At 37.9% G+C, this 25684-nt stretch overlaps 1 protein-coding gene across 5 annotated transcripts in view; it reads left to right on the top strand.

The window, feature by feature from the left end:
• The window catches only part of tab2 (TGF-beta activated kinase 1 (MAP3K7) binding protein 2), a 170070-nt gene that overhangs the window by 129238 nt on the left and 15148 nt on the right, over positions 1-25684 (top strand). For all 5 annotated transcript variants that reach the window (XM_051924865.1, XM_028797878.2, XM_028797877.2 and 2 more), the window contains exons 3-5: positions 6820-8452; positions 24815-24975; positions 25091-25184. In XM_051924865.1, coding sequence (XP_051780825.1) covers positions 6820-8452; positions 24815-24975; positions 25091-25184 — 1888 coding nt within the window. The remainder of the gene's footprint in view (positions 1-6819; positions 8453-24814; positions 24976-25090; positions 25185-25684) is intronic.

The following is a 25684-nucleotide window of genomic DNA, read 5'->3' as shown; positions in this document are numbered from 1 at the left end:
GAATGATCAGGAGATCGAGCAAGGTTGTGAGGAACTGGCATCAGCTGATCAGACCCCAGCTGACTGGCTGCCAGCTGAGCGCATTTGAGCAGCCGATGCCCCTATGGCAAAGTTTGCCTGGGAGGAATACCCAGACATCAATCCGTGGGAGCCAACCTGGCCACCACCCGCTGGACTACTTCAGGCTATTCTTTACTGAGGCTGTCTTTCAGCTACTGTCAGATGAGACAAACAGGTATGCTAAGCAATTTTTTGAATTGCGGGGTGCACTTGCACCATATTCTCATTTCTTACAGTGGAAACCCACAACAAAAGACGAGATAAAGGGATTGGTGGCATTACAAATAGAGATGAGGCTGGACTGGCGATATACAGTGCATCTGGAAAGTATTCAAAGTGCATCACGTTTTGTTATGTTACAGCCTTATTCCAAAATGGATTAAATTCATTTTTTTCCTCAGAATTCTACACACAACACCCCATAATGACAATGTGAAAAAAGTTTACTTGAGATTTTTGCAAATTTATTAAAAATAAAAAAATTGAGAGAGCACATGTACATAAGTATTCACAGCCTTTGCCATGAAGCTCAAAATTGAGCTCAGGTGCATCCTGTTTCCCCTGATCATCCTTGAGATGTTTCTGCAGCTTAATTGGAGTCCACCTGTGGTAAATTCAGTTGATTGGACATGATTTAGAAAGGCACACACCTGTCTATATAAGGTCCCACAGTTGACAGTTCATGTCAGAACACAAACCAAGCATGAAGTCAAAGGAATTGTCTGTAGACCTCCGAGACAGGATTGTCTCGAGGCACAAATCTGGGGAAGGTTACAGAAAAGTTTCTGCTGCTTTGAAGGTCCCAGTGAGCACAGTGGCCTCCATCATCCGTAAGTGGATGAAGTTCGAAACCACCAGGACTCTTCCTAGAGCTGGCCAGCCATCTAAACTGAGCGATTGGGGGAGAAAGGCCTTAGTCAGGGAGGTGACCAAGAACCCGATGGTCACACTGTCAGAGCTCCAGAGGTCCTCTGTGGAGAGAGGAGAACCTTGCAGAAGGACAACCATCTCTGCAGCAATCCACCAATCAGGCCTGTATGGTAGAGTGGCCAGACGGAAGCCACTCCTTAGTAAAAGGCACATGGCAGCCCGCCTGAAGTTTGCCAAAAGGCACCTGAAGGACTCTCAGACCATGAGAGAGAAAATTCTCTGGTCTGATGAGACAAAGATTGAACTCTTTGGCGTGAATGCCAGGCGTCACGTTTGGAGGAAACCAGGCACCGCTCATCACCAGGCCAATACCATCCCTACAGTGAAGCATGGTGGTGGCAGCAGCATCATGCTGTGGGGATGTTTTTCAGCGGCAGGAACTGGGAGACTGGTCAGGATAAAGGGAAAGATGACTGCAGCAATGTACAGAGACATCCTGGATGAAAACCTGCTCCAGAGTGGTCTTGACCTCAGACTGGGGTGACTGTTCATCTTTCAGCAGGACAACGACCCTAAGCACACAGCCAAGATATCAAAGGAGTGGCTTCAAGACAACTCTGTGAATGTCCTTGAGTGGCCCAGCCAGAGCCCAGACTTGAATCCGATTGAACATCTCTGGAGAGATCTTAAAATGGCTGTGCACCGATGCTTCCCATCCAACCTGATGGAGCTTGAGAGGTGCTGCAAAGAGGAATGGGTGAAACTGGCCAAGGATAGGTGTGCCAAGCTTGTGGCATCATATTCAAAAAGACTTGAGGCTGTAATTGCTGCCAAAGGTGCATCGACAAAGTATTGAGCAAAGGCTGTGAATACGTATATACATGTGATTTCTCAGTTTTTTTATTTTTAATAAATTTGCAAAAACCTCAAGTAAACTTTCTTCACTTTGTCATTATGGGGTGTTGTGTGTAGAATTCTGAGGAAAAAAATTAATCCATTTTGGAATAAGGCTGTAACATAACAAAATGTGGAAAAAGTGATGCGCTGTGAATACTTTCCGGATGCACTGTAACTTCAGGGAGCATTGGTCCAAACATGCTTTGTCCCCTGGTGGCCTTGGACAGGTTATTCCGCGTGATAGGTATGTGCTCCTGCAAAGATTTATTCATTTCTGCATTCTGAATTTATTCATTACCAGAAGCAAATCCCAAGGGGTGAGTCTGGGTGTAACCCCATGTATAAAATTTAGCCCCTGGTTAACATTGTAGAACCAGCATATAAACAATTTTATCAGCTTGGCCGTGATTTGTCTGTGGATGAATCTATGATAAAATACAAGGGACGCCTTTTTTCAAGCCAAGTATATGCCAGACCGATTCACAAAGTATGGTATTAAAGCATTTTGTACTGGCAGAAGCAAACACTGGTTACTGCCTGAAAATAGTAACATACAGGAAACTACTCATTTTGAAGAGAGAACTGTCCCTTGACAAGTCAGGTTGTGCTGAAACTACTTCAGGGCTATGAACATTTGGGTCATGTTGCGTACATGGACAATTTCTATATATCACCTGAATTGTTCATGGTGCTCCGGAGCAGAGGAATTGGAACATGTGGCCCAGTAATGGTGAACAAGAGATACATGCCTTCACAGTTGAATCCAGACAGGCTGAAAATGAAAAGAAGTGACAATCCTTTTTTATACGGGTGGAAAACTTGGTGGCAGTCAAACGGGTGACTTGACACTCTACAGTACATACCAACAGTACATGTGAGAAAGTTATTTGTCAAAAGGGAAAATAATAGAAAAAGAGTTAAAACAGGTCCTACTTAAATATCAGCAGCAAATAAAATGCTGTACCAGAGATTGAAATATTCTACGAAGAGTGTTTAATAATTTATCTACCTGATTATGAAAGAAAGTAGTAAGCAAGGTGTGACATGTCCCAAAGTTACTCATGCATAGTTGTGGCTCAGTGCGAGTCTAACATTCCAAGAGACAGGATGTCAGGAGAGTCCTCATGCGAATCAAGTAAGAAAATGCTAGATTTGGAGCAATGTTCAGTGATAAAATTTCTCACAAAAAAGGGAAAAGGCCAAAGGAGATCCATGAACACATGACTGCAGTTTATGGTGAGTCTGCCCCATCATCCTACAAAGTAAAATTTTGGAGCAAGCAGTTTAAGTGGGGTAGAGAGTCCATTGAAGATAACCCTCACACTGGACGGCCTGTAGAAGCAACTGTACAAGAAAGTTGAGAATTTAATTTTGTCAGACAGATTAATTAAGGTTTCCCAAATAGTTGAAGAAGCTGGCATCTGGACAAGGTACAGTTTGGAAAAAAAAAATTTCAAAGGGGTTAAAGTCATTGCAGGAAAAGTGGATGAAGTTTATGGAGCTATCGGGTATATTGAAAAATTAAACAAAATTTTTTTGAAAACACTTCTTTCCTGCTGAGGTAGATAAATTATTGAACGCCCCTCATTGGTCACTGCTATGTACCTATTAAGGATTTCTCCCAAGCCCACCCTTGTAATTCTGACCATTCAATGATTCACCTTATTCCTGCTTACAGACAAGGTGAAAACTGTAAAGTCAGTAAAAAGAACAGTTAGAAAGTGTACCAGCAAAGCAAAAGAAGAGCTTCAGGACTGCTCTGCCTGTACAGACTGGAATACCTTCAAAATTACCACATCCAACATAACACAAATACACTGTTGCTGTAAGTTCATATATTAGTTTTATAAAGATGCTCCAACAAAAACAATTGTGAATTTTGAAAATATGCCTTGGTTTATGCCAGAGCACAGATGACTGTGCCAGGACAAAAAGTGTGCCTTCAGACCTAGCATTCCTGAGAAATACAATAAAGCCAGGTATATCATGGAGAAAGGGATCAAAGGTGAGAAAAGAAAGTACTAAGATAAGCTACAGGAACAACTGCCTGCAAATGATAGCTCATCAGTCTGGAGAGGCCTTAAGCAGATCACTAACTACAAGAAACAAACATCAAACAGTTCTGCTGATTCCAATCTGGCTAATCAGTTAAATCAGTTTTTCAGTTGCTTTGAAAGACAATGGGATATAAATATGCCTGATGGTCTCACTGTTACTACTCTGTGTTCCTCTTCTTCTCAGCTTCCCCCTCCTATCATCACTGCAAAAGATGTCTGCAGCTTATTCAAAAAGCAAAATATTACAGTTGTAGGCCCTGACCTTATTTCCCCTTCCACACTCAGGCACTGTGCAGACCAGCTGTGTACAATATTTGTAGACATTTTCAACTAGTCTCTGGATCGGTGTACTGTTCCTGCTTGCTTCAAGACCTCCACCATCATTCCAGTAGCAAAATAAAAAAAATCAAGGTCTAAATGACTACAGAGCAGAAACTTCAACCTCTGAGGTAATGAAACTTTTGGACACCTTGTTCTGAATTACCTCAAGAATGTTACAAAAGACTTCTTGAACCCATTTCAGTCTGCTACAGAGCCAGCCAGCCTTTGGATGATTCATTGAATTTAGGTCTAAGCTTTATTTACCAACACCTTGATAAACCAGGGGCATATACAATATGTGAGGATCTTGTTTCTGGACTTTAAACTCTACTTTCAATAGAATCATCCCAAAGCTCCTAGATAAGAATCTCACCCAGTTCACTTAGTATTGACGCACCAGGGGATTTGTCCTTCCACTCTGTACTTTTCACTTTATACAAATGACTGTACCTCTGGTGATATATCTGTCAAATGCCATAACACCAATAGGCCTCATTTTAAACAATGAGTCCATATGTTGTACAGACAAGAGGTGGAAAATATGACTTTGTGGTGTAGCCATAATAAGTTGGACCTTAACATTAAAAAAACTCAAAAGATGATCATAGATTCCAGGAAGCAGTCACCTGCTCACTAGAAAAAATTGGTTCAGCCGTTGGGAATGACAGAATCATTTAAGTTTCCGGGTACTGTGCTGTCACAAAACCTTATGTGGGATAATAGCATCACATGCATTATTAAGAAAGCTCATCAGAGAATGTTCTTTTTGCATCATCTGAGGAAATTCAATTTCTCTCAAGCAGTATTTCTCCAGATCTACACAGCCATCATTGAATCCATTCTGACCTCATCTGTAACTGTTTGGTTTGGTGCTCTCTCTGTTCAGGCTAAGGCCAATCTGCAACGCGTCATCAAAACCTGTGAAAGGATCATAGGCTGTAACTTACTGCACATTGAAGTCCTATATGAGTCCAGGGTCAAGAAGAGGGCTACAAAGATCATTGCTGATCCCACTCACCCAGAGCATCACCTGTTCCAAAGACTTCCCTCAGGCAAATGTCTTTATGCAGTGGAAGCTAAAACAGCACATCACCTAAACAGTTTTTCCCATGTGAAGTTATTGTTACTGATCAGCTCTGAGGTTCTAATTAGTGTCTATGTGTACCAGTACACTAGACTGCCTGGACATTTTAATTCTGCTATCCCTTTATTTTTTTATATTGCCCTTGTATGCTGCATCATATTTTATCTGTTTATATTTTATCTTCTTATATTTGTCTTTTGTATTCTGTGTTGTCCTTGTATGTTGCACTGATACTATAATGACAAATTCCTGGTACACATTAATGTACCTGGCAAATAAAGTGAGTTCTGATTAAAAATACAAACCACAGTGGGAATCGAACACTATGAATGTGTGAATCCCATTTTGAGCATGTATGAAGCCTTAACCTATGTAAACCCACAACAGGTTCTGCACGTATACCCTTAAGGGAAAAAAGCAATTTTACATTTTAATTGGAAAATATGTCCCACATTTGTAAAAGCCAAGTTTGTGTGTAAACATTCAGGGTGTGCCTATCAGCTTGACAGTTAAGTAACTTGATGAATAAAATCTGATAACATCAAAGATTGCCCAAGCCAGGATATCAAAAAGTTATAGAATCCAGAACTTTTTACATTTTACTACCACAGTGCACTGAACAAATTTGCAGATATAATTCTAAAAATGTAAAGAAAGAAAATTAATATCTGTGCTTCAAGGGATGAAGCAAGCAAAGCAGTAGCACAAGTGATTGGTAATCACAAGCAAGCATGTATGAGAGGAAATTTGGAGATAACCTTACAACTGAGCCTGTCAAAAAAGGAACCATTATTTGTCAGGCGCTTTGACAACTGATTCAGTGAGTGAGTTTAGTTGTGTAAGCACTGTGATATACTAGCATCTCATTTGTGGGTGTTTCCAGCCTTGCAACACTTCTTGCCAAAATAGAATCCAGCTATCAAGATGCTGTAGTGGAGGGGGGACAGTTTAACACAATAAACGGACAGAAGGTCTCATAAGACGTAAATGCTATAAGCATCAAAAATCTTCCATGGCATGGCCCCTTGTTAATGAAAGAAATAATTGCATGAGGGGGTTTATTATTTAACTGTGTATTATAATACGTTCAGGCTGGCAAAGTGATTCTTGCAGCATAGAGGGCATAAAGAGAAACATGACTCGTGTTCAGCCCTTACTAGACAGTCTGCGTTTGTTCCTGAAACTGCTGTGTACATTAGATAACCACTAGATGGCAGTGGCATCCTGTAAGTTGGTATTTGGTGCTTTGTGTATAACTAGGACACAGTAGTGAACTTTAAATATATATTTACTGTTTTTGGTAGAGATTGCTAACAAGCTTTTGACTTATTTTAATGAGGATGTACAGTATGACAGAAATCTAAAAACTTACTGTAAGCAACACTGGCACTGTTTAAATTGATTTGCTGCAGTATACTTCAGACAGTTTTCTTTATTGTTTTCATTGAATTACCATTATGTTGATACCCTTTTAAATTTTAGAAATTTGGCAACCGTTGATTTTATTTTGATTCTCTCTTTTCTTTCTAGAACAAGAACAATTTGGACGCTTGTTGTGAATTCCTTTCTCAAGAAAGTACGAAATATCTTTATGGAGAAGGCAGTCTAAACTTTTCAGATGATTCAAGTCTTTCCAGGCTGCAGAATCACATGACACAGCTGAACTTGGGTTTGCAGTCACAGAATGTGTCCTATTACCATCCCTCCAGCCGAGAAGGACTAAGAATGAATGGCAGCAGGACTCTGGCCCATAGCCTCAGTGACGGGCCTCTGCAGACTGCACAGCCAAACAGTGAGTTTTTCCAGCAAGAACCTCAGTCAGCACCAGTACAAGGACCTTCCAGTTTAAACATTTTTGGAGTTATGGATACAACAAGAAACCCACCTCAGCATCTCGGGCTTTATCCAATAGGAAGCAAAGGACATTCTGCAAGTTCTCAGCAGATACCTAGGTTTAATCCTATCACCGTTACGCTGGGCCCCAATATTCAGACTGGTCGGAACACTCCAACCTCTTTGCACATACATGGCGGGCCCCCACCAGTACTTAATAGTCCACAGGGTAATTCAATTTACATAAGGCCATTTGTCTCTCAGTCTGGAACAAATCGGCAAACATCACAGCAGCAAGGAAACTGGTCTCAACTGGGCCCCAGCTTACAACAGCAGCAAATTTATCAGATTTCCCATCCTTCCCAATTACCGGGCCCTTGGACAGCCCCTTCCCATTATAGTTCTACACATACCTCATCACACCAGTCACAAGGCCATCAGACATCGCATGTCTATATGCCTATTAGCTCACCCACTACTGCTCAAGCACCTTCAATCATACAGGCTGCTGGCAGCAGCCAGCCATCTTCATCTGCTTCCATCAGTCAGTTCAATATTCAGAACATCTCTACTGGGCCACGAAAGAACCAAATTGAAATCAAACTTGAATCCCCCCAGAGGAGCAACTCCACAACAGCTTTGTTACGCAGCAGTGGAGGAGTAGGACCTAGTAGTGGTGGGCCTCGCTCGTCATCCTCCTCTTCCGCTTCCTCTTCCTCCTCCTCAGCTGTTTCTTCCAGTGCACCTTTGTCCATAGGCAGCCAAGCGCTGAGCTGCAGCCAGCCTACTGTTTACATAGCTGCCAGCCCACCTGCCTCTTCTGTTTCCGAGGAAGCTGTAGGACCCTCTTCTAGCTCCCGTACCCAGCCTAAGTTCTACATTTCAGCAAATGCTGCACCTACGGGTGATGACCCAGGCTCTAGGAATCCTCCTACTCTTTACATCTCTGCCAACCCTTCATTACCTGGAACACCTGGGACTCGAAGTGTAGCAGGACAGGTGAACATGGGCCCTGCTTATATTCACCATCACCCACCAAAATCAAGGGTTTCGGTAGGAGGCAGCAACACAGCCACTTCACCTAGAGTGGTGGTTACTCAGCCCAATACTAAGTATACTTTTAAAATTACGGTATCTCCAAACAAACCACCTGCTGTGTCACCTGGGGTGGTATCCCCAACTTTTGAACCTACTAATCTTCTTAGCATCCCTTCAGATCATTTTTCTGAGCCTGAAGCACATGCATCTGACTCAGTGTTGCCACAGAGAGAAAGGCCCACTGAAACCAGGAAACTCAGCATGGGAGCAGATGATGCAGCTTATACACAAGGTAATACATTCACTTTCTAAAGTAGCTTATACTGTATATATATATATATATATATATATATATATATATATATGTTAGGCTTTCTTATTTTATTTATTATGGGTAGGAATATGGAGAGACCTGCTGAATCAAAGTTACAATTTTTCTATTTACTTTTCTGCTGAAAATGAGTGAATCTTGGCCTAAAACATTTTTATTAAAGATGCAGCGTGTCTTCAAAAACTTTTGTGTTTTCTTCTGAATAGTAGAGTAATTGAGGCATGTATTTCAATCAAAGAGTCTTATCTCTCAAAAGTCATTCATTATATTATACATAACAAAAGAACCTAGCAGTGTTTACAATATGTAGACCAGCCACTGGCATTTATTTTTTCCATTTAAAAGAAAAAAAATACCCTGTCAGAACTAGTGTACAGTAGGTTAACAAGCATGTCCACTTTACTTGTGCAAAGTGGACTGACTTAAGAATCAGCATAGTATTTAAAAACCTGAATTAACTTCAAATACGAAGTTTTAAGGGAAAAAGGATATAACTTTAAAGAGAATATTTTGCTGTATAATATCTCTTGTAAACAAATTGCACAAATAAAAATTAAGATTTTGCTCTGGTATGTGAACCCATTTAAGACATTGAATGCAACTACTGTGTGAGGACAGACACCATTCTTTGCAAGGGATGTGATGTTACTGTGACATAACAGCCCTTGAAGTCAATGCCTCACATCTCTGAGCAACTCTAAAACCATTGTTATGTGACTGTTTTATTTCTGACTGTCATTGTAGATTTTGGGCATAGCTCTATTGGAGGAAGAAATTCTTTGATGGTATAACATACCTTGCTTCCATTGTTTGGATCAAATTGCAGAAACCACCATTTCCAATAACAACATACGGATTGAGATTCTTGCAAATAATAATTGAGTTGGATATACTTGTTTCACCCTGTCATAAATTTTTCTAAGATTGTTTAAAGTTGCATCCATTGTTTGTTGGCTAGGTTTTGCTTTGTCCCAGTTTTACTCCTGTTGGTGTCAAGTGAGATGCAAATGTATATGTATATATACACACATGGTCTTTCCTCAATACCTTATTGTTCTGTGAAGATTTTCCATATTGCTGTATTCATGTTGAGTTCTCTTAATTAAATCAAAGGTAGATGGATGGATGAATGGATGGACGGATAGAGAGATAGATAAATAGTACTTTAGTTGTCCCATGGGGAAAACTTGGCTTTTTACAGAAGCTGTTCAACTTTGGTCTGAACACACACTGGAATTACTATAAAGCAAGAAACTTTCAAAAAGAAAGAAACGTTCTGACTTTGCTATCTCAGTCAGAGTGAAACATTATGCAGATGTATTGCTGTTGGTGTAAAGCAGCCCTAATGGCGTTTCTTGACACACTTCTGCTGAATAATTCGTTGGTTGAAAGTACTCACTGTTAGTGTGTCAGAGAGAGGATGTGCAACATTGTTCATAATTGTACTCGGTTTTGTTTTAATCCTCCTTTTTTGTTACCATCTCCATTGGGTCCAGTGTGCACCCTATAACTGAGCTTACACTTTTAAATAGCTTGTTGATTTGGTGGGCCTCTCTTGAAGTGACGTTACCAGCCCAGAACACTGCAGCATAGAAAATCACACTGGCCATCACAGAGTTATAGAAGATGTGAAGGATGTCACTTCCCACAGTAAAGAACACAGTCTCATTTAAAGAAAAAGAAAGAAAGAAAGCCTGCTCTGCCCTTTCTTATATAAATCCTGTGTGTTCTAAGACCAGTCCAACCTGTCATATTAATGTGGAACACCTGTACATCCACTCCTTGAATAGTGAGTGGACATGCCTTAGATTTATAAAAAGTAGCTGCTGTATGAACTAGGGAACAAACCTTTACTGACATTTTCTTCTCCACTGTGACACAGAAAGGACCTTTGTGGCATAGTAGCCGAAGTCAGCATAAGGGTATCCTGTCAATTAAATTTAGTAATATACAATAGAATGTCAATTATGTATGTACTTCTAGCGGTATACAACTGCTGGTTTATTTTTGTTGGCAAAATGATATTTTATTAATATAATTCAATTGGGCAAATTACATACACTGTTAGAGCTGACCTGTTTATTTACTTTTAAAAAGTACTGTATGCTTTATATGTTGATATATATATTTTTGATCACCGTGGCAATGTAAGAATCACTATCCTCATGAATCATAATTTGAAACTTTTTTTGATTTTGCCCAATCTGAATTTATGTTCAGTGTTTATTAGGTCACTTTCTTTTTCAATGTTTAGTTAAATTGATGTTTTATGCAGAGTAAAACACAGAAATGGTGCCAACCAATATTGTGTAGCAAGTTTCAAGTATTGTTTATGATCAATTAGATTAAAATGAAAGTGTTTTTCAATATGCAGTCTGACCAAATGTATTCCGCCAACTACTTTGTAAAACTAATGCTATCTCCGTTAAAATTGTCCTCCCAAAAATAAATGTAAATGTTATTTATTAAGTTTAATATTTATATATTTAATGTAGTACCCATAATTCATAATTTGATCATTGATTTTAATCAAATTATCAAAAAGACGATAGAAACATTTTACCACTTGTGTTTTATTCTTTTTTGTGTACAAAATATGCATTTTTAAACCAACAACCCTCTAAACTATTTTAATGGAAGGTTTGAAAGCAATTAAAGAGGTACAAGACATTATAGAAATCAGCTATGCCCACCTTCCACACTTTTTCTGGTTGTCTTCCTTAGTTTTTTGTTGTGTTTTGTGTGTTTCCAGAATTTGCTATCCTCACGTTTATTGAGGTTTTTATATTATTTTTATTTGCATTTTTACTTTTTTAGTTAAATGTGAATATTTCTATAACTAAGGTAAATTGTAGAAACCTAATTTTATATAACTCAAATAGTAGTTTAGTGTATCTATCACAAACCAATCATTCAACTTCATATTTAGGAGTATGGTTAAAGTTTACCAACTGATTGTGGGAAGGATGTGTAAAAAAGTAACAGATAAAACTCAGTACTTTTTAAAATTTGTCTCAACACTTCATGTATTCAAGTAGGGGTGGGCGGTATGACCAAAATTCTATATCATGGTATTTTTCTAAATTATCCCGGTTTCACGGTATTGGACGGTATTTTTTTCCCCATGCATGAGTGAATGTTAACCACATTTTCCACTGCAATTACTGCAGTAGACTGGCTAAGAATAACCTATTCCACTGTCATGAGCATTGTACATTGTACAAAAAAACATTTTAATGTGCACACAAGTATTGATACAGGTTTGCATGGCCCCATAAAGTGATAGTTTTCAAGGGGGTGACACTAATGAAGAGAAGGAATCACATTGCATGACAGTTGCAGTCAAAATATAGAACCTTTTTATTGAATAAATTTTGCAAAAACTTAAACTATGATTTTGACAACATATTTTCAACCATCCAGAGAGGCATTTAGACTTAGTAAAATATCCAGAGGTGCTTGTCAAAAGTTGTATTGCACTGAACATGTCTTAGAAAAGTAATAAATAGTAAATATTTTTTGTGAACCAACTACACTTTGTTAATGTTAACCATCTCTGTCCACTGACACGTTAAAGTGACTTTTTCAACAACTTTACCATCATTAAACTGCATAATATTTAAACTAATAAATAATAAAATAAATAATAGTATTATTACCGATAGCTGCACTATTACTTCAAGACTTCAAGCCCAGGTGCATTACACAGTATTCACCAAATTAAAATAAAATAAAATAAAACAAGTGCAACTTTGTGATGACATCCTTACCAACTGTACCATCATTTAGGCAAACTGCATTAATATGGATCTTGCTTCAAGCTAAGCTATATACATAAATAATAAAACTGCAACTTGCATTTACTGTATAATGCTATTTGTGGTATAGCCCTACGGAAGTGCATTAGGGCCACGGTGAAGAAAAACAATACAGACAGAGGGAAGAAAAAAAAAACAAACTACCGGTATATGTCAAGAATAAAGTCGACATGCTGACTTTATTCTCGACATTTCCACTTTAATTTTGACGCTTATGTCAAGATTAAAGTCGACATTTCCACTTTATTCTCATAGTTTACTTCATAATTAAAGTAGAATGTCATAAACTAAACTTCATCCTAAAATCAATGTTTAATTTACTCGATTTTCTCAAACCCCGTCATAAGTTAATGCAGCACATTAAATGCTTTGTGTTGTGTTCCCCGACCGTTGTTAATCACTATGCTTCTTAAACTGACTTCCTCCGCACTAAGAGGAGGCAGCAATCACCGCACAGAATCTATTCATTTCATGGTATTCCTGCTCTCTAAAAATTTAGAATGCTAAGATAAATACTTGATATCATTTTCATGATGAAATGCATTAAAGCAGGTATTAAACAAGCACGGTAGTGAGGCGGTAGTGCTGCTCCCTGGCAGTAAGGGGTCCCCAGGTGTACGTTCAGTGTAGAGACCTTTATGGCAGGTGTGACGAGGCTCCAAAAAACTGGATGTATGAATGGGTATCGCACAGGTTTAACTTAAATATTGTGTAAATGTTGGGTTTGTGATCTGGTGGTCGGAGACTCGAACACAGAATTCAATGCATGTTCTTCTGTGTGGACTTTCTTTATTGCACGCGTGCTGTCTGCCTGACGTACCAAAACCCCAGTTCCTATCCTTCCTTTTACTTTCTCCACATAACCAATCACCACACGATAAATGTCTTTGTGAAATTGAAACTAGTTATAAGCTTAGTCCATGGAGTGTTCAGAACTTTAAAAATATCTTCGCTATACATGTTTAATTATACCATCTATTCAGGGTTGCGCCCATCCCAGCAAACATTGTGTGCAAGGCAGGAGAAAATCCTGAACAAATCGCAAGCACATCGCAGGGTGAATACGAGCAACACATACACTAGCAGGGTCAATATAGCATAACAAAATCCCACATCCTACATGACTTTGAAAGGAAACTGAAGCACGCCGAGTAAACCCACCAGAAACAAATGCAAATTCAAAGCAGGGAACACCCAGAACCCCTTTGCTGCGAGGCAGCAGTGTAACCTCCATGATTAATACATGCTTTAATGCATTTCATCATGAAAATGATATCAAGTATTTATCTTAGCATTCTAAATGTTCTGAGAGCAGGAATATCATGAAGTGAATGTATTCTGTGCGGCGATCGCTGCGGGTGCCTCCTCAGTACAAGAGGAAGTCAGTTTAAGAAGCACGTACTCGATTTAACATGGCTCGGGGAACACTTAACACAAAGCATTTAATGTGCTATATAACTTATGACAGGGTTTGAGAAAATCTAGTAAATTAAATATTCATTTTACGATGTTCTACTTTAATGGCAAATTACGAGAATAAAGTCAACATGTCGACTTTAATCTTGACATAAACAGCGAGAATAAAGTAGAAATGTCGAGAATAAAGTCAACATGTCGTCACACTATTACACAGTACCCAGGTACATTACACAGTATTGAAAACAAATAAAACAAGTACAACTTGGCTTGCAGTAGTATCCAGTAGTATAGAAACAGTATTTACACATTTGAACATAATGGTCCACATCTGACCTTTTAAAACCAAAGCATCTCCAGATAACGGACGCGACTCCTTTTTTTCGGCAAAAGTTATTCTGTGTCATCATGTTCAACTTTATCGTCTGCTACAGCTTCAGTTTCAGTTTCGGAATGTTCTCTGTCCATTTTCAGAGTGCAATACCTACACTACCACTACCTATTTAGCGGTGTAGCAGTGAAAAAGAGCCCCTGTGCAACACCGCTGTGATTAGCGGTGTAGCAGTGAAAAAGGTCCCCACGTGAACAGTTTCCCGCTGCGTCACTTTCCGAACGTCGTTTAGGCAATTTAAACCGGTGTTGCGGTATAACAAAAATCCATATCATAACAAAAATAAAAAACGGTTTTCGGTAAGAACCGGTATACCGCCCAGCACTATATTCAAGAGATCTTTTTTTCTCCATTTGCAGGTCTCTTTTATTACGTTCTTACAAAAACTTGGATTGAATAAGGGTAAAAGTTAAAAATAAATTTTTTTTTATTTTTTTTTTTTGCAAGGTTAACATAAAACTTTGCATTTATTGTTTCTAGGGTTTTAACAGTGAGCTCACAACACACACTTTGACCTAGTGTACATGAACACTGATAAATTTGAAAAAGTAATTTGTTTTATGAAAGTTTTTTTTATCTAATTTGCAATTTCAGATCATTTTGTAAATGCTCGTTATCTACGCTGAACCCACACAAATGTGTAGATCTTTTTCTCATAGGGAATGCACAGTTTATCAGCTATGCACACTGTTACCAAACACTGCCAGCAGTACAGCAACTCTGACCAATATAGTGGACGGGTAAGTAAAAAAGAACTGTGCTGTACAACAAAAAAGACTAAGCAATGTGGTCCATGGAAAAACCTGAAAAATACAAATACAAAAATTGGTTTGATAGAGATTTGGTGACACTACAGAAAAAGAAAATTAGCTCACCCCTGTTTTTTAATTTGTCAGTAGTAATGCTTTAACAAGTAGGCCATGCTTCCTTTTTTCGGCTCAGTGTTAAAAACAAATTTTTCAGAGATAAATGAGTCTAGGTGTGAGTGATGAAGAGGAGGTCTTCTGCCTTGGAAAAAGATACCGGGAGGTGTACTGCCTTGAAAATGAGCTATGAAGTGGATAAATGAAGGTTGAGCAAAGCTTAAAGTAAGTTGCAGTTAGCAACTCTCCACTGCATGCCAAGCGCTGTGGAAATGAGTAACTATAAGTATTGCTTTGCTAGAAGGAAAAGTTTAAATGTTATCAAAGCTCAGTTAACAGGTTCCTCACAACATCGAGAGAGAGGGGGGGGGGGGGCTGCTCATGGTATATATTTCACAATATTTTCACCTGTTCTGTTCTGTCCATTCATTGCTTCTCTGTTTTGAATTTTCTTTCCTTGGTTGTTCTACATTTGAAACTACCACGTCATTTTTCCTGTACTAGTGCTGGGTGGTATACCGGTTCATACCAAAAACCGTTTTTTATTTTTGTTATGATATGGATTTTTCTTATACCGGAACACCGGTTTAAATAGCCTAAACAACATTCGGAACGTGGCGCAGCGGGAAACTGTTTAAGGGGGACCTTTTTCACTGGTGCACCGCAAAATACGCATCCAACATTGTACATGTGTTAGTGCTAACTTAGTGGAGGTATTGAGCGGTGAAAATGGACAGGGAACATTCTGAAACTGAAGCTGTAGCAGACAATAAAGTTGAACATGATAACACAGAAGAACCTTTGACGAAAAAAGGTGCTGTGTCTGTTATCTGTAGATACTTTGGTTTTAAAAGGTCGGCTGTGGAGCATTATGTTCAAATGTATGAATACTGTTTCTATACTACTGGATAATACTGCAAGCCAAGTTGTACTTGTTTTATTTTATTTTTTTTTTCAATACTGTGTAATGTATCTGGTTACTGTGTTAATACTGTGACGGTGCCGGTCCCCTACAGACTCCCTCTTCCCACATGGGAGTCTGTTGAACCAACACCGTCGATAGTTATGACCGAGATGAGCTGAGAAATCTCATTGAAGCCAGGGGATGTTGGAAAGTGCTCAAGTGCTTTTGTTAAAAACAGTCAAAGTAAAACCAAAAGTGTCTGTTGGACAGTGTTCAGAAAAATACAGTACCCAAATAAATAGCAAATCCATAAAGCCAGTGAAATGTGGGGATAAAATCCATAATAAATATATCCGTTAAAATGCAGTCTCTCTCCTCGCCCGATCGCAGCACACCACCTTCTGTCTCCACGGCTCACCCTTCACTGGCGTTGCTGACAGAGCCTTTGCAGCACAAACTGCTTTCTGCCAACCCCTGTTTTGGCTGCCGCCACACTGCGCAGCCAGACCGTCCGAGGTCGGCACACTTCCAGTCTTCCTTCGTGCTCACTCAGTCACTCCTCAGATCCATTTGGAGGTCTTACATTTCGCTCGCCCCACTCCACACGCTTACTCAGTGGGGTGAACCAGCCCCTAGATTGCCTAAGCCTGCACTCCCTCACGGAGCCCCAGCTCGTGCTGCCTTCTCCTTCCTGGTGTCTGGATTGTCTCCCATGACTGCCTTTTCCCTTCTTTAACCTCCTTGTGTTCTATCTTTTCTTTTTTTCCTTCCCCCATCCTGCCGGCCCATAAATATACGTCTCTGTCCGTGGGCTCAGCGCCTTATTCACACACCACACTAAGCCGATGAAGCAATTGAGAATGATCAGATGCAACTCGCCCCAATCACCTCATCAGCTCCCTGCGGTTGAGCAATCGCACCCACGAAGGCAGACACGGCGAACTGGATTTAAAAACGGACCTTTTTTTTTTTGTTTTTTTTGACCCACTAAACAACAAATAGTATTATAAATGCAAGTTGCAGTTTTATTATTTATTATATACAGTGGAACCTCGAGATACGATCACCTCTGTATACGAGAAATTCAAAATACGAGGAAAGTATGAGCGAAAAATTCAGATCTAAATACGAGCATTGGCTCGCGTAACGAGCCACGAGCCAGGCTGTGGGTATAGCTCGCGGCTTAGCAAGGGGGCGTGGTAGCAGTTGCGAGCCGCGATCTGCGGTGTCTGCGTTTCTCACTTAAGTGCACAGGTGGGAAACTGCCCACATCCATGATTGTTCCTGTGGCTGATGGGCTGCAGCTGCCATGTCCTCCCCGCATATATAGAGAAGCGCGAGCCGGTTAAGGGGGAGAAAAAGGAAAAGAAAAGAGAGAGAGAGAGCGCGAGCACAAGCAGGCAGGCGGGCGGGCGGGCGAGTGAGTGCAGGCTCGCGTGTAGCTGAACAGTGAGCTGAACAGGCGAGCCAAACAGCTGAAGCAGGACGGTGTAGAGAAGGTCAGCTGCATTAAGAGTGTCTCGCCTGTTGCAGAGCCCGCAGGTGAGACGCTAACAGAGAAGAAGCACCGGGGATTGTCATCTGTTTTTTAAAGACGGCATCCTTTTGACGTTTTAACCTCGTGTTAAAGGATTGTTATTCTTGTGTATTTTAAACCTCCACTTCACAACTGTTTTAAGGATTATTTATTTAAAGATTTATTGAATGCTCTACTGCACTTTGGACACCTGTTTTGATTCTTTTAATAATCAGTTATATTATTTACCAGTGTTATTTATTAAAGGTAGACTACAGTATATATAATTTATCAGTGTTATTTGTTAGGAAAATTGATTTTTATGTTAATATATTTGGGGTGCAGAACGGATTAACTGGATTTCCATTATTTTCAATGGGGAAGTTTGTTCTAGATACGAGAAATTCGCTATACAAGTTCAGTGCTGGAACGAATTAAACTCGTATCTAGAGGTTCCACTGTATATATATAGCTTAGCTTGAAGCAAGGTCTATATTAATGCAATTTGCCTTAATGATGGTTCAGTTGGTAAAGATGTCATCTCCAAGTTGCACTTGTTTTATTTTAGTTTGGTGAATACTGTGTAATGTACCTGGGCTTGAAGTTTTGATGTAATAGTATTATTACTGGAAGTTGCACTATTATTTATTTTATTGTTATTATTTATTAGTTTATATATTATGCAGTTTAATGATGGTAAAGTTGTTTAAAAAGTCACTTTAACATGTCAGTGGACAGAGATTGTTAACATTAACAAAGTGTAGTTGGTTTACAAAAAATATTTGCCATTTATTCCTTTTCTAAGACATGTTCAGTGCAATACAACTAAATGCCTCTTTGTATGGTTGACAATTTGTTGTCAAAGTTTTAGTTTAAGCGGTTTGCAAAATTTGTTCAATAAAAAAGGTTCTATATTTTGACAGCAACTGTCATGCAGTGTGATTCCTTCTCTTCATTAGTGCCCCCCCTTTGAAAACTATCACTTTATGGAGCCATGCAAACCTGTATTAATACTTGTGTGCACATTAAAATGTTTTTTTGTACAATGTACAATTCTCATGACATTGGAATAGGTTATTCTTAGCCAGTCTACTGCAGTAATTGCAGTGGAAAATGTGATTAACTCATGCATGGGAAAAAAATACCATTGAATACCGTGAAACTGGTACAATCTTGAAAAATACCGTGATATAGAATTTTGGTCATACCGCCCAGCACTATCCTGTACCCATGAAAAAGCCCTAAGTTACAGTTACAGGGAGAAAACTAAACAACGTTCTGACATTTTAACCCTTTTGGCTCTCAGAGTACCAGCATTTCTCACAATAGACTCCTTCACTCACCACCCAAGGATTCATCCTAAATTGCATTACCATCTCTGGATGTTAAAGAGGGGCCCCCACTCCTGCCATTAGAAATTATTTATAATCTGCATTTGTGTCTGCATTTTAAACCCTACCCAGAACATCCCCCAAAACAACGGCCATTTCAGAAGCCTCCAAAAAAGTTACTTATTTTTCAACCAGTAGAAAAAATAACCTCAAAATTAAAAATGCTCCATTAATGCATGGGTTGCCTAAATGCGCACCCTGTAAATGTCACTACTGTTTGTAATATGTTAAAATAAAATATGACTGAGTGTTAGAACGTTATTGTATGTCTATGGTTACGACAAAAAAAAAAAAAAAGCATGAACATGCAACTGACGAAAAACACTAAAAGAAATGTTTGAGTGAGAAAAGTAAAAAACTTTCAATCGTAAACATCAAATAATATTAATATACAGTATGCTCAAAACTGATTACTCATTTTAATTCAAAAGAATACAGGTTCCTATAAAATTGTTTTGTAATGCTCATCAACCAAAGCCAGAAAGTAGGATATATATTAATAGATATATATTAATACATTTAAAATTTTAAAATAATTTTTTATATATCTGCACATCTGCTTGGTTAGGAGACAGAGAGAGATTACGTTTATGAAGATAAGGTTTCAATAGCAAAACAACAAAATTCCTCTAATGCATACGCTAGTCAAACCCCCCACTCTGTCTATAGCAGTAGAATTAGAATTTTACACAAATACCCCACTAAACAACAGGATCTTTATTAAATACATACATAGGTTAATTTCTGTTAATATCTGAAAGCAATTTTGCCACATGCTTTATTAACCTGGCAGTTTCCGGTATAGTTTATATTGTATTTCAGGCAACAGCTCTCTGTAAATCTCAGAAAAAATTTACCTGTGCTGAGCCATTACACAACAGTATGTAGCAATAAGTCTTTGTTGAATGCCTTAGCCTTCTCCAGGTTTCAATTTGTTTGTACGGTGCAATGAATCCAACCATTGTCATTGCCCCACCAGTGGTAATCATAGTAAGTTTAAAATACAGTGTTTAATACAGTAATAAAACCCTCAAAAATATCATTATCCTGCTTGCTTGTTTAAATGCAAAACTAAGTAGTTACATTTTTTTTCCTCATGTCATCAAACACCTTTAAATTAAAATACATAATTGTACAATGTCGGCTAAATTGCTCAATGAAGCTTTGTCCATTTTGCAGTTGATCCTCAAGGTACTCAGATTTCCTTGTTGCAATATTACTTGATAACAGCATATCAGTGATGGCAACTGCAATTTCCATTTTGTTTTTGAAATCTCCAAACAGCAAGTAGACTGCATCAGCAAACACTTATTTTATGTCTACTCCATCACTAAATAACTTTTTGTTTGTCACCATGACATGTGTAGAATGATGCAATAGATTCTTCTTTAATTCTTGTATTATGTTAGTAAAAACTGACTTCTTTCTGTGCTGCTAGTTCAAGTTGTAAGTAACTCTTCTATTACATAAATTGTGTGTAGTTTTGAAAATGTTATAGAATGTTTACTTTTTTTGCAGGTAGACAAAAATAAGCATACTTCTAACAACAAAGCACAAAAAATAATTATGCCGCTGTTGTCTTTAGTAGTGCCAAGTTTTGTGTCTTTTTGCTTCAATTATTCTAGCTAATGCACAGCTATCAAATAGGCTATGAAAAGTATTGTACGGTGCCAAATTTATCATGAGCAGTTTGTTTTGCTACATGTACACTGCAGTTAATGAAATAATCTTCTAGGAAACACATTTTATAATACACTCATCAAGGGTTAACCCCATTCGCCCTAAGGGATTTTCAGCATTATTGCACCTAAATTACAGTACATCTGCAAAAAATGAATGGCCATTATTCTGATTATGTAATAAAGGAACTGTAAGTAACTGAAGAGTAGTGATTGTAAAACTCTGCAAGTATTTAAAAGAAACTGTTTAGATGAATAAAAACCTTTGTTTCAAGCCAAAATTAGCTAAGTAAAATGTAAACACATTAGGCATTTTAGGAATTTCTTCATCGGCAGCATTTGTTAAGGAATACGTCGTCCTACTCATGGCTTTGGAAATAAGAGTGTCAGTGTGCCAAATTTTCAATATGCTAAAATAATCTCTAGTGTCTGGCTCCTAAATTAATAACAACAACTTACTGTTGCTGTCGTCCCCCAAAATACAATGTGCTTTTCTTATCTGATCTGACTGAACAATTAGCCCACTTAAGTTCCCTTTCCCAGAGAGTAATTCTTTTGGCAATTTCAACATTCATATTGACATTCCAAAGTGTAAACTGAGGAATGAATTCCTGTCCTTGGTGGACTGTTTTGATTTGGTGCAACATGTTGATTTCCCTAGCCACTCTGGTGGTCAAAAATTGGACCTGATTTGCACCTATGGTTTATCTGTCGGCAACACTTATAGCAGTGACTTGGGCCTCTCTGACCATAAAGCTGTGTTTCAAACTGTCTCATTACCTCTCCTACCTCTTACTTGTAAATGTCAAATTTCTTTCAGAAACCTTAAAATATTTGTCCCTCTATCCTAGCTCGATCTATTTCTGATCTTTTTCTGTCCTCCCTCATTCCATCAGTGCTAGATAATCTTGTTGACAACTATAACTCGGCCCTTCATTCAGCACTAGATGAAGCAGCTCCTTTAAAACATAAGGTTTCCTTTAAGCGTTCAGCTCCATGGTATAATTCAGAGTTACAGTCTATGAAAGCAACTGGCTGGCACCTTGAGAGAATGTCGCATAAGACTGGCCTCATTGTGCATATCCAGGCATTCTCTGACCATCAAAGAGCTTACAGAGATGCACTAACTACAGCCAAGAACACACATTATGGCAGAATAATAGAAAATGGCCACGAAAACCCGAGGGTTTTGTTCTCTGTAGTTAATAAACTACTTCAGCCTGCATCTAGCTCAATTACGTACTCTACTGAAGTCTGTGAAAAAGATCCTGCACTTGTTCTGTAATAAAATTAAAGATCTAAATAATTCAACTAACATAAATCCATTATCCATTTATATCTATCCCTGTCTTCCCACTCTTTTTACCAGTCACAACTGCATTTGTTAATGACCTGCTTGTGTACTGGACCCGATCCCCACCATACTTCTTAAATCCTGCCTTCATATGCCATAATCTTGACTGTTACAAAAATAACAAATACATCCCTTGACACTGGCTTTATGCTAGCCAGTTTTTAAATGTTAAGAATTTTTCGCATACTGTGTCTCTTTTAGTCAAAAGTTTTTGAGTGTGTTGTAGCCTCCCAAATCACCAATTACTTAACTTCTAATAATCTGATGGAACCCTTTCTGTCTGGTTTCAGAGGGCAGCTCAGTTGTGAAACTGCTCTGCTTTAGGTAACTAATGTAACTAATGATTTTCCTTATGGCCGCAGACTATGGATAAACCAGCACATTAATTGTGTTAGACCCCAGTGCAGCATTTGACACTGTCAGACATGACATTCCACTGTCCAGAATAGAGAACATTCAGGGTATCTCTGGCACTGCCCTTCAGTGGTTTAAGTCCTATCTGACTGATAGGCAAGAGTTTGTTAGTCTTGGCAACAACAGATCCAGCACAGCACCAGTCACACAGGGCTCTGTCCTAAGACCTCTGCTCTTCTATATCTATATGCTTCACCTTGGCCATATTATTTGTAGCTTTGGACTGGATTATCATTTTTATGCAGGTTTTACTCAACTGTATTTTAGTGTTAAAAGTGAAACTTCATCGATGCTTTCTGAGCTCACAACTTGCTTCAGTGAAAGTAAAACCTAGAGCAAAATTCTAAAATTGAACTCCTGCAAATTGGCACTAAAGTGCAACTTAAGAAAATTAACTTCTTTTCAGTCAGTCTTGACGGTGATCTCATTAGACCTTCCTCTAATGCAAGGAATTTTGGTGTAATTTTTGATTCCTCCTTTTCTTATTCCACCCACATAAACCACATTAAGAAACTTTCTTACTTCCACCTCCATAACATATCCCTTGTTCACTCGTTCCTCTCCTTTTCTAATGCTGAGAAATTTGTCCATGCTTTTGCCACATCCCACATCAATTATTGTAACTTCCTACTCCTTCTAATCTTATATCATAGCTCCAGTTGATTCACAATTCTACTGCAAGAGCCCTTACATAGATCAGCAACAGCAAGCACATAACACCATTCTTCTTTGCCTTCATTGGCTTCCTGTGTCTTACAGGATTGAATATAAAATTATATTAATAACTTACAAAGCTTTAAATGGCTTTGCACTGGACTGCATCAGTGACCTTCTAAATCACTATGCTCCTGTTCGTCCACTAAGGTCCTCCATTTCTGGCAGTCTTGTTGTGCCTTACTCTAACCTAAACTCTGTGGGTGACAAGGCCTTCAGCTCTGTATCTCCCAGACTTTGTAATGACCTCCCTAAATTAATTAGATCAGCTGACTCCATTCTTTTAAAAACTTAAAGCTCATTTGTTCAAGAATGCTTTTAATTTAACATTCTGATGCTTCTGATGCAGTTTACCTCTCTGTCCAGATGCTCAGGATAATTTGTCTGTGTGTTATATTACAAATTTTATTATTTGTTTAGGCATTTCTTTTAGTATTTAATTTAGTATTTTACTCTTTTTTTTTTTTTTTTTCATTTATCATATTTAATGCTTTGTATATCCTGTATTTATCTGCTTAGTGTTCTATACAGAAAATAATTGTATCCAATGTTGCATACACCCTGATGTTCTTTCTGAGACTCTGAAGTGCCTTGAGCATGGGAAAGGTGATATATAAATAAAAATTTATTATTATTATTATTGTTAGCTTGTTTAGATTTTATATCCCATAGGATTGCGAAATTATACTGTTTGGTACATGGTGTCCTCCTTTTTGGAAATATTTAGATAGATAGATAGATAGATAGATACTTTATTAATCCCGATGGGAAATTCACATAGTGTCCCATTGTGGAAACATTTACTCAGCATTTACTTAAAACCAGTACTGCAGTTATATTTGTAATATTTGTATTTTTTAGAGGGATGTTTTTTATGTAAACATACATTATCACTCTGAAACAATAAGTACAGAATTTATAATAATGAATGTGTAATTATGTACTCATCTAGACCTTTACTTTCAAAATTGTTTTTCATGTCAGTCCTTGAAACAACCTTTAGACACAGTGAATGCTTACATTCTGTACAACAGATAGTGGTTTTTGTTCAGCAGTTCAAATATGATGGCCTGCCTTCTGTTGTGCCCCACAAAGGCTTAGTGTGCTTTCATTTGTTTTGTTTGTTGTTTATTATTTATTTGATTTGTTGTTGGTGCTTCTTTAATGTACATGATATAATAATTGTCTTGCGGTTTACTCCTGAAATATAAGTTCCTATATCTGAGTATACGAGAAAGCCTAGGGGAGACCACTTCCGATTTCTTGCGTAATGGTACAATACTGGCTTTTAGTCCTTAACAATTGCCCTAGTTTGGAATGATCATCCAAAAGGAGGGTTACTGTTATTAAGTCTAATCACAAATATGCCTTGAGTAACTCGAATCAAAGGTGTTAGGTTCAGACAGTTTGTTTTTTGTCTTTATTACATTTGTGCAGTTTCATTCAGTAGATGTTCTTAAATGTTTGATATGTACTAAACCTTGTCATTAAAACCATGAAGTTTACTGTGGTTATACCTATTTTATTTGAGACAACATTCTTGGCTTCTTTTCTAATTTTATGGAACACTCTTTTTATAAACTTTAAGTGAAGTCATTACTTGCTTTTAAAAAAACAACATGCCCAGACTTGGTACTGTTATTAGCATTATAAAATGACACAAGCCACATGATTTTGAGAAAAATCACTCTAGTAGACTTTCAGTTTAAAAAAACATGATTGGAAAGGAGTCCAGATGACTCTTTGGCTAGATGAAAGATTACATTGAAATGTTTGCATGATATTGAGGATAGCATTTTGTAACTAGTACAATCTTCTGTTTTCTTGCTATATGAGTGACATTATTTCTTAATACATCTGCAGCTTTGTTAATACATCAGAAAGCACGAATGGAAAGGCTTTGGCACGAACTTGAGGTAAAGAAGAAAAAGTTGGAAAAACTCAAAGCAGAAGTAAATGAAATGGAGAATGACCTTAATCAGAGACGTCTTCAGAGATCCAACTCTGTCTCCCAGATTCCTTCTGTGAGTTGTGTCCAGTTTATAGTTATTCAAAAGGAAATAAGTTTGTATTTTTGAGAAATGGATTGTAATTATGAACCAATATTTATGATTAAACTCCCTGTTTTCATTTTCAAAGCTTGATGAAATGCAACAATTGAGGTGCAAAAACAGAATCTTGCAAATAGATATAGATTGCCTAACCAAAGAAATTGACCTTCTTCAAACAAGAGGTATGGCTTTATTTCATGTTCTTAGAGAATGATTTTCTTTCATTTGCATTTTGAGTTAGCAAACTTTTAATTACTTAATAAGTAAAGAAAACAAACACCATAGTATCACAAGCAGTGTGAAGGAAATAGTACATACTGTAACCTAATAAATCACTGTTTTATGCTACTAATCCTAACCAAAAAAAAATGCGTTTTGATCTGGGGAATAAACAAATGACGCCTTTGTGGGATTAAAATTGACCTGAGTTAATGGGTTCAGAGAATACAAAGAGAAATACTTGATCCCAAAAAGGTGCTTAAGAAAAACGTGTAGAATCATAAGCTATTTGTATTATGAAGGTTTATCAAAGTAGTTCATTTATTTGTGTTTGTTTTCATGTTTTTAATAATAAATTGTGGAATTTATTAGAAAACTGTCAATTTTCAAAAGTTTAAAACATGATGTGTCTTAAAAGTTAAATACATACATGAAAGTATTTTACTGCACACTCTGTTAACAT

Source organism: Erpetoichthys calabaricus, chromosome 3 (assembly GCF_900747795.2).
Source record: "Erpetoichthys calabaricus chromosome 3, fErpCal1.3, whole genome shotgun sequence".
NCBI classification, from domain to species: Eukaryota; Metazoa; Chordata; class Cladistia; order Polypteriformes; family Polypteridae; genus Erpetoichthys; species Erpetoichthys calabaricus.
The sequence above is the reverse complement of the archived record's forward strand: the minus strand, read 5'-3'. Positions and strand labels throughout refer to the sequence as shown.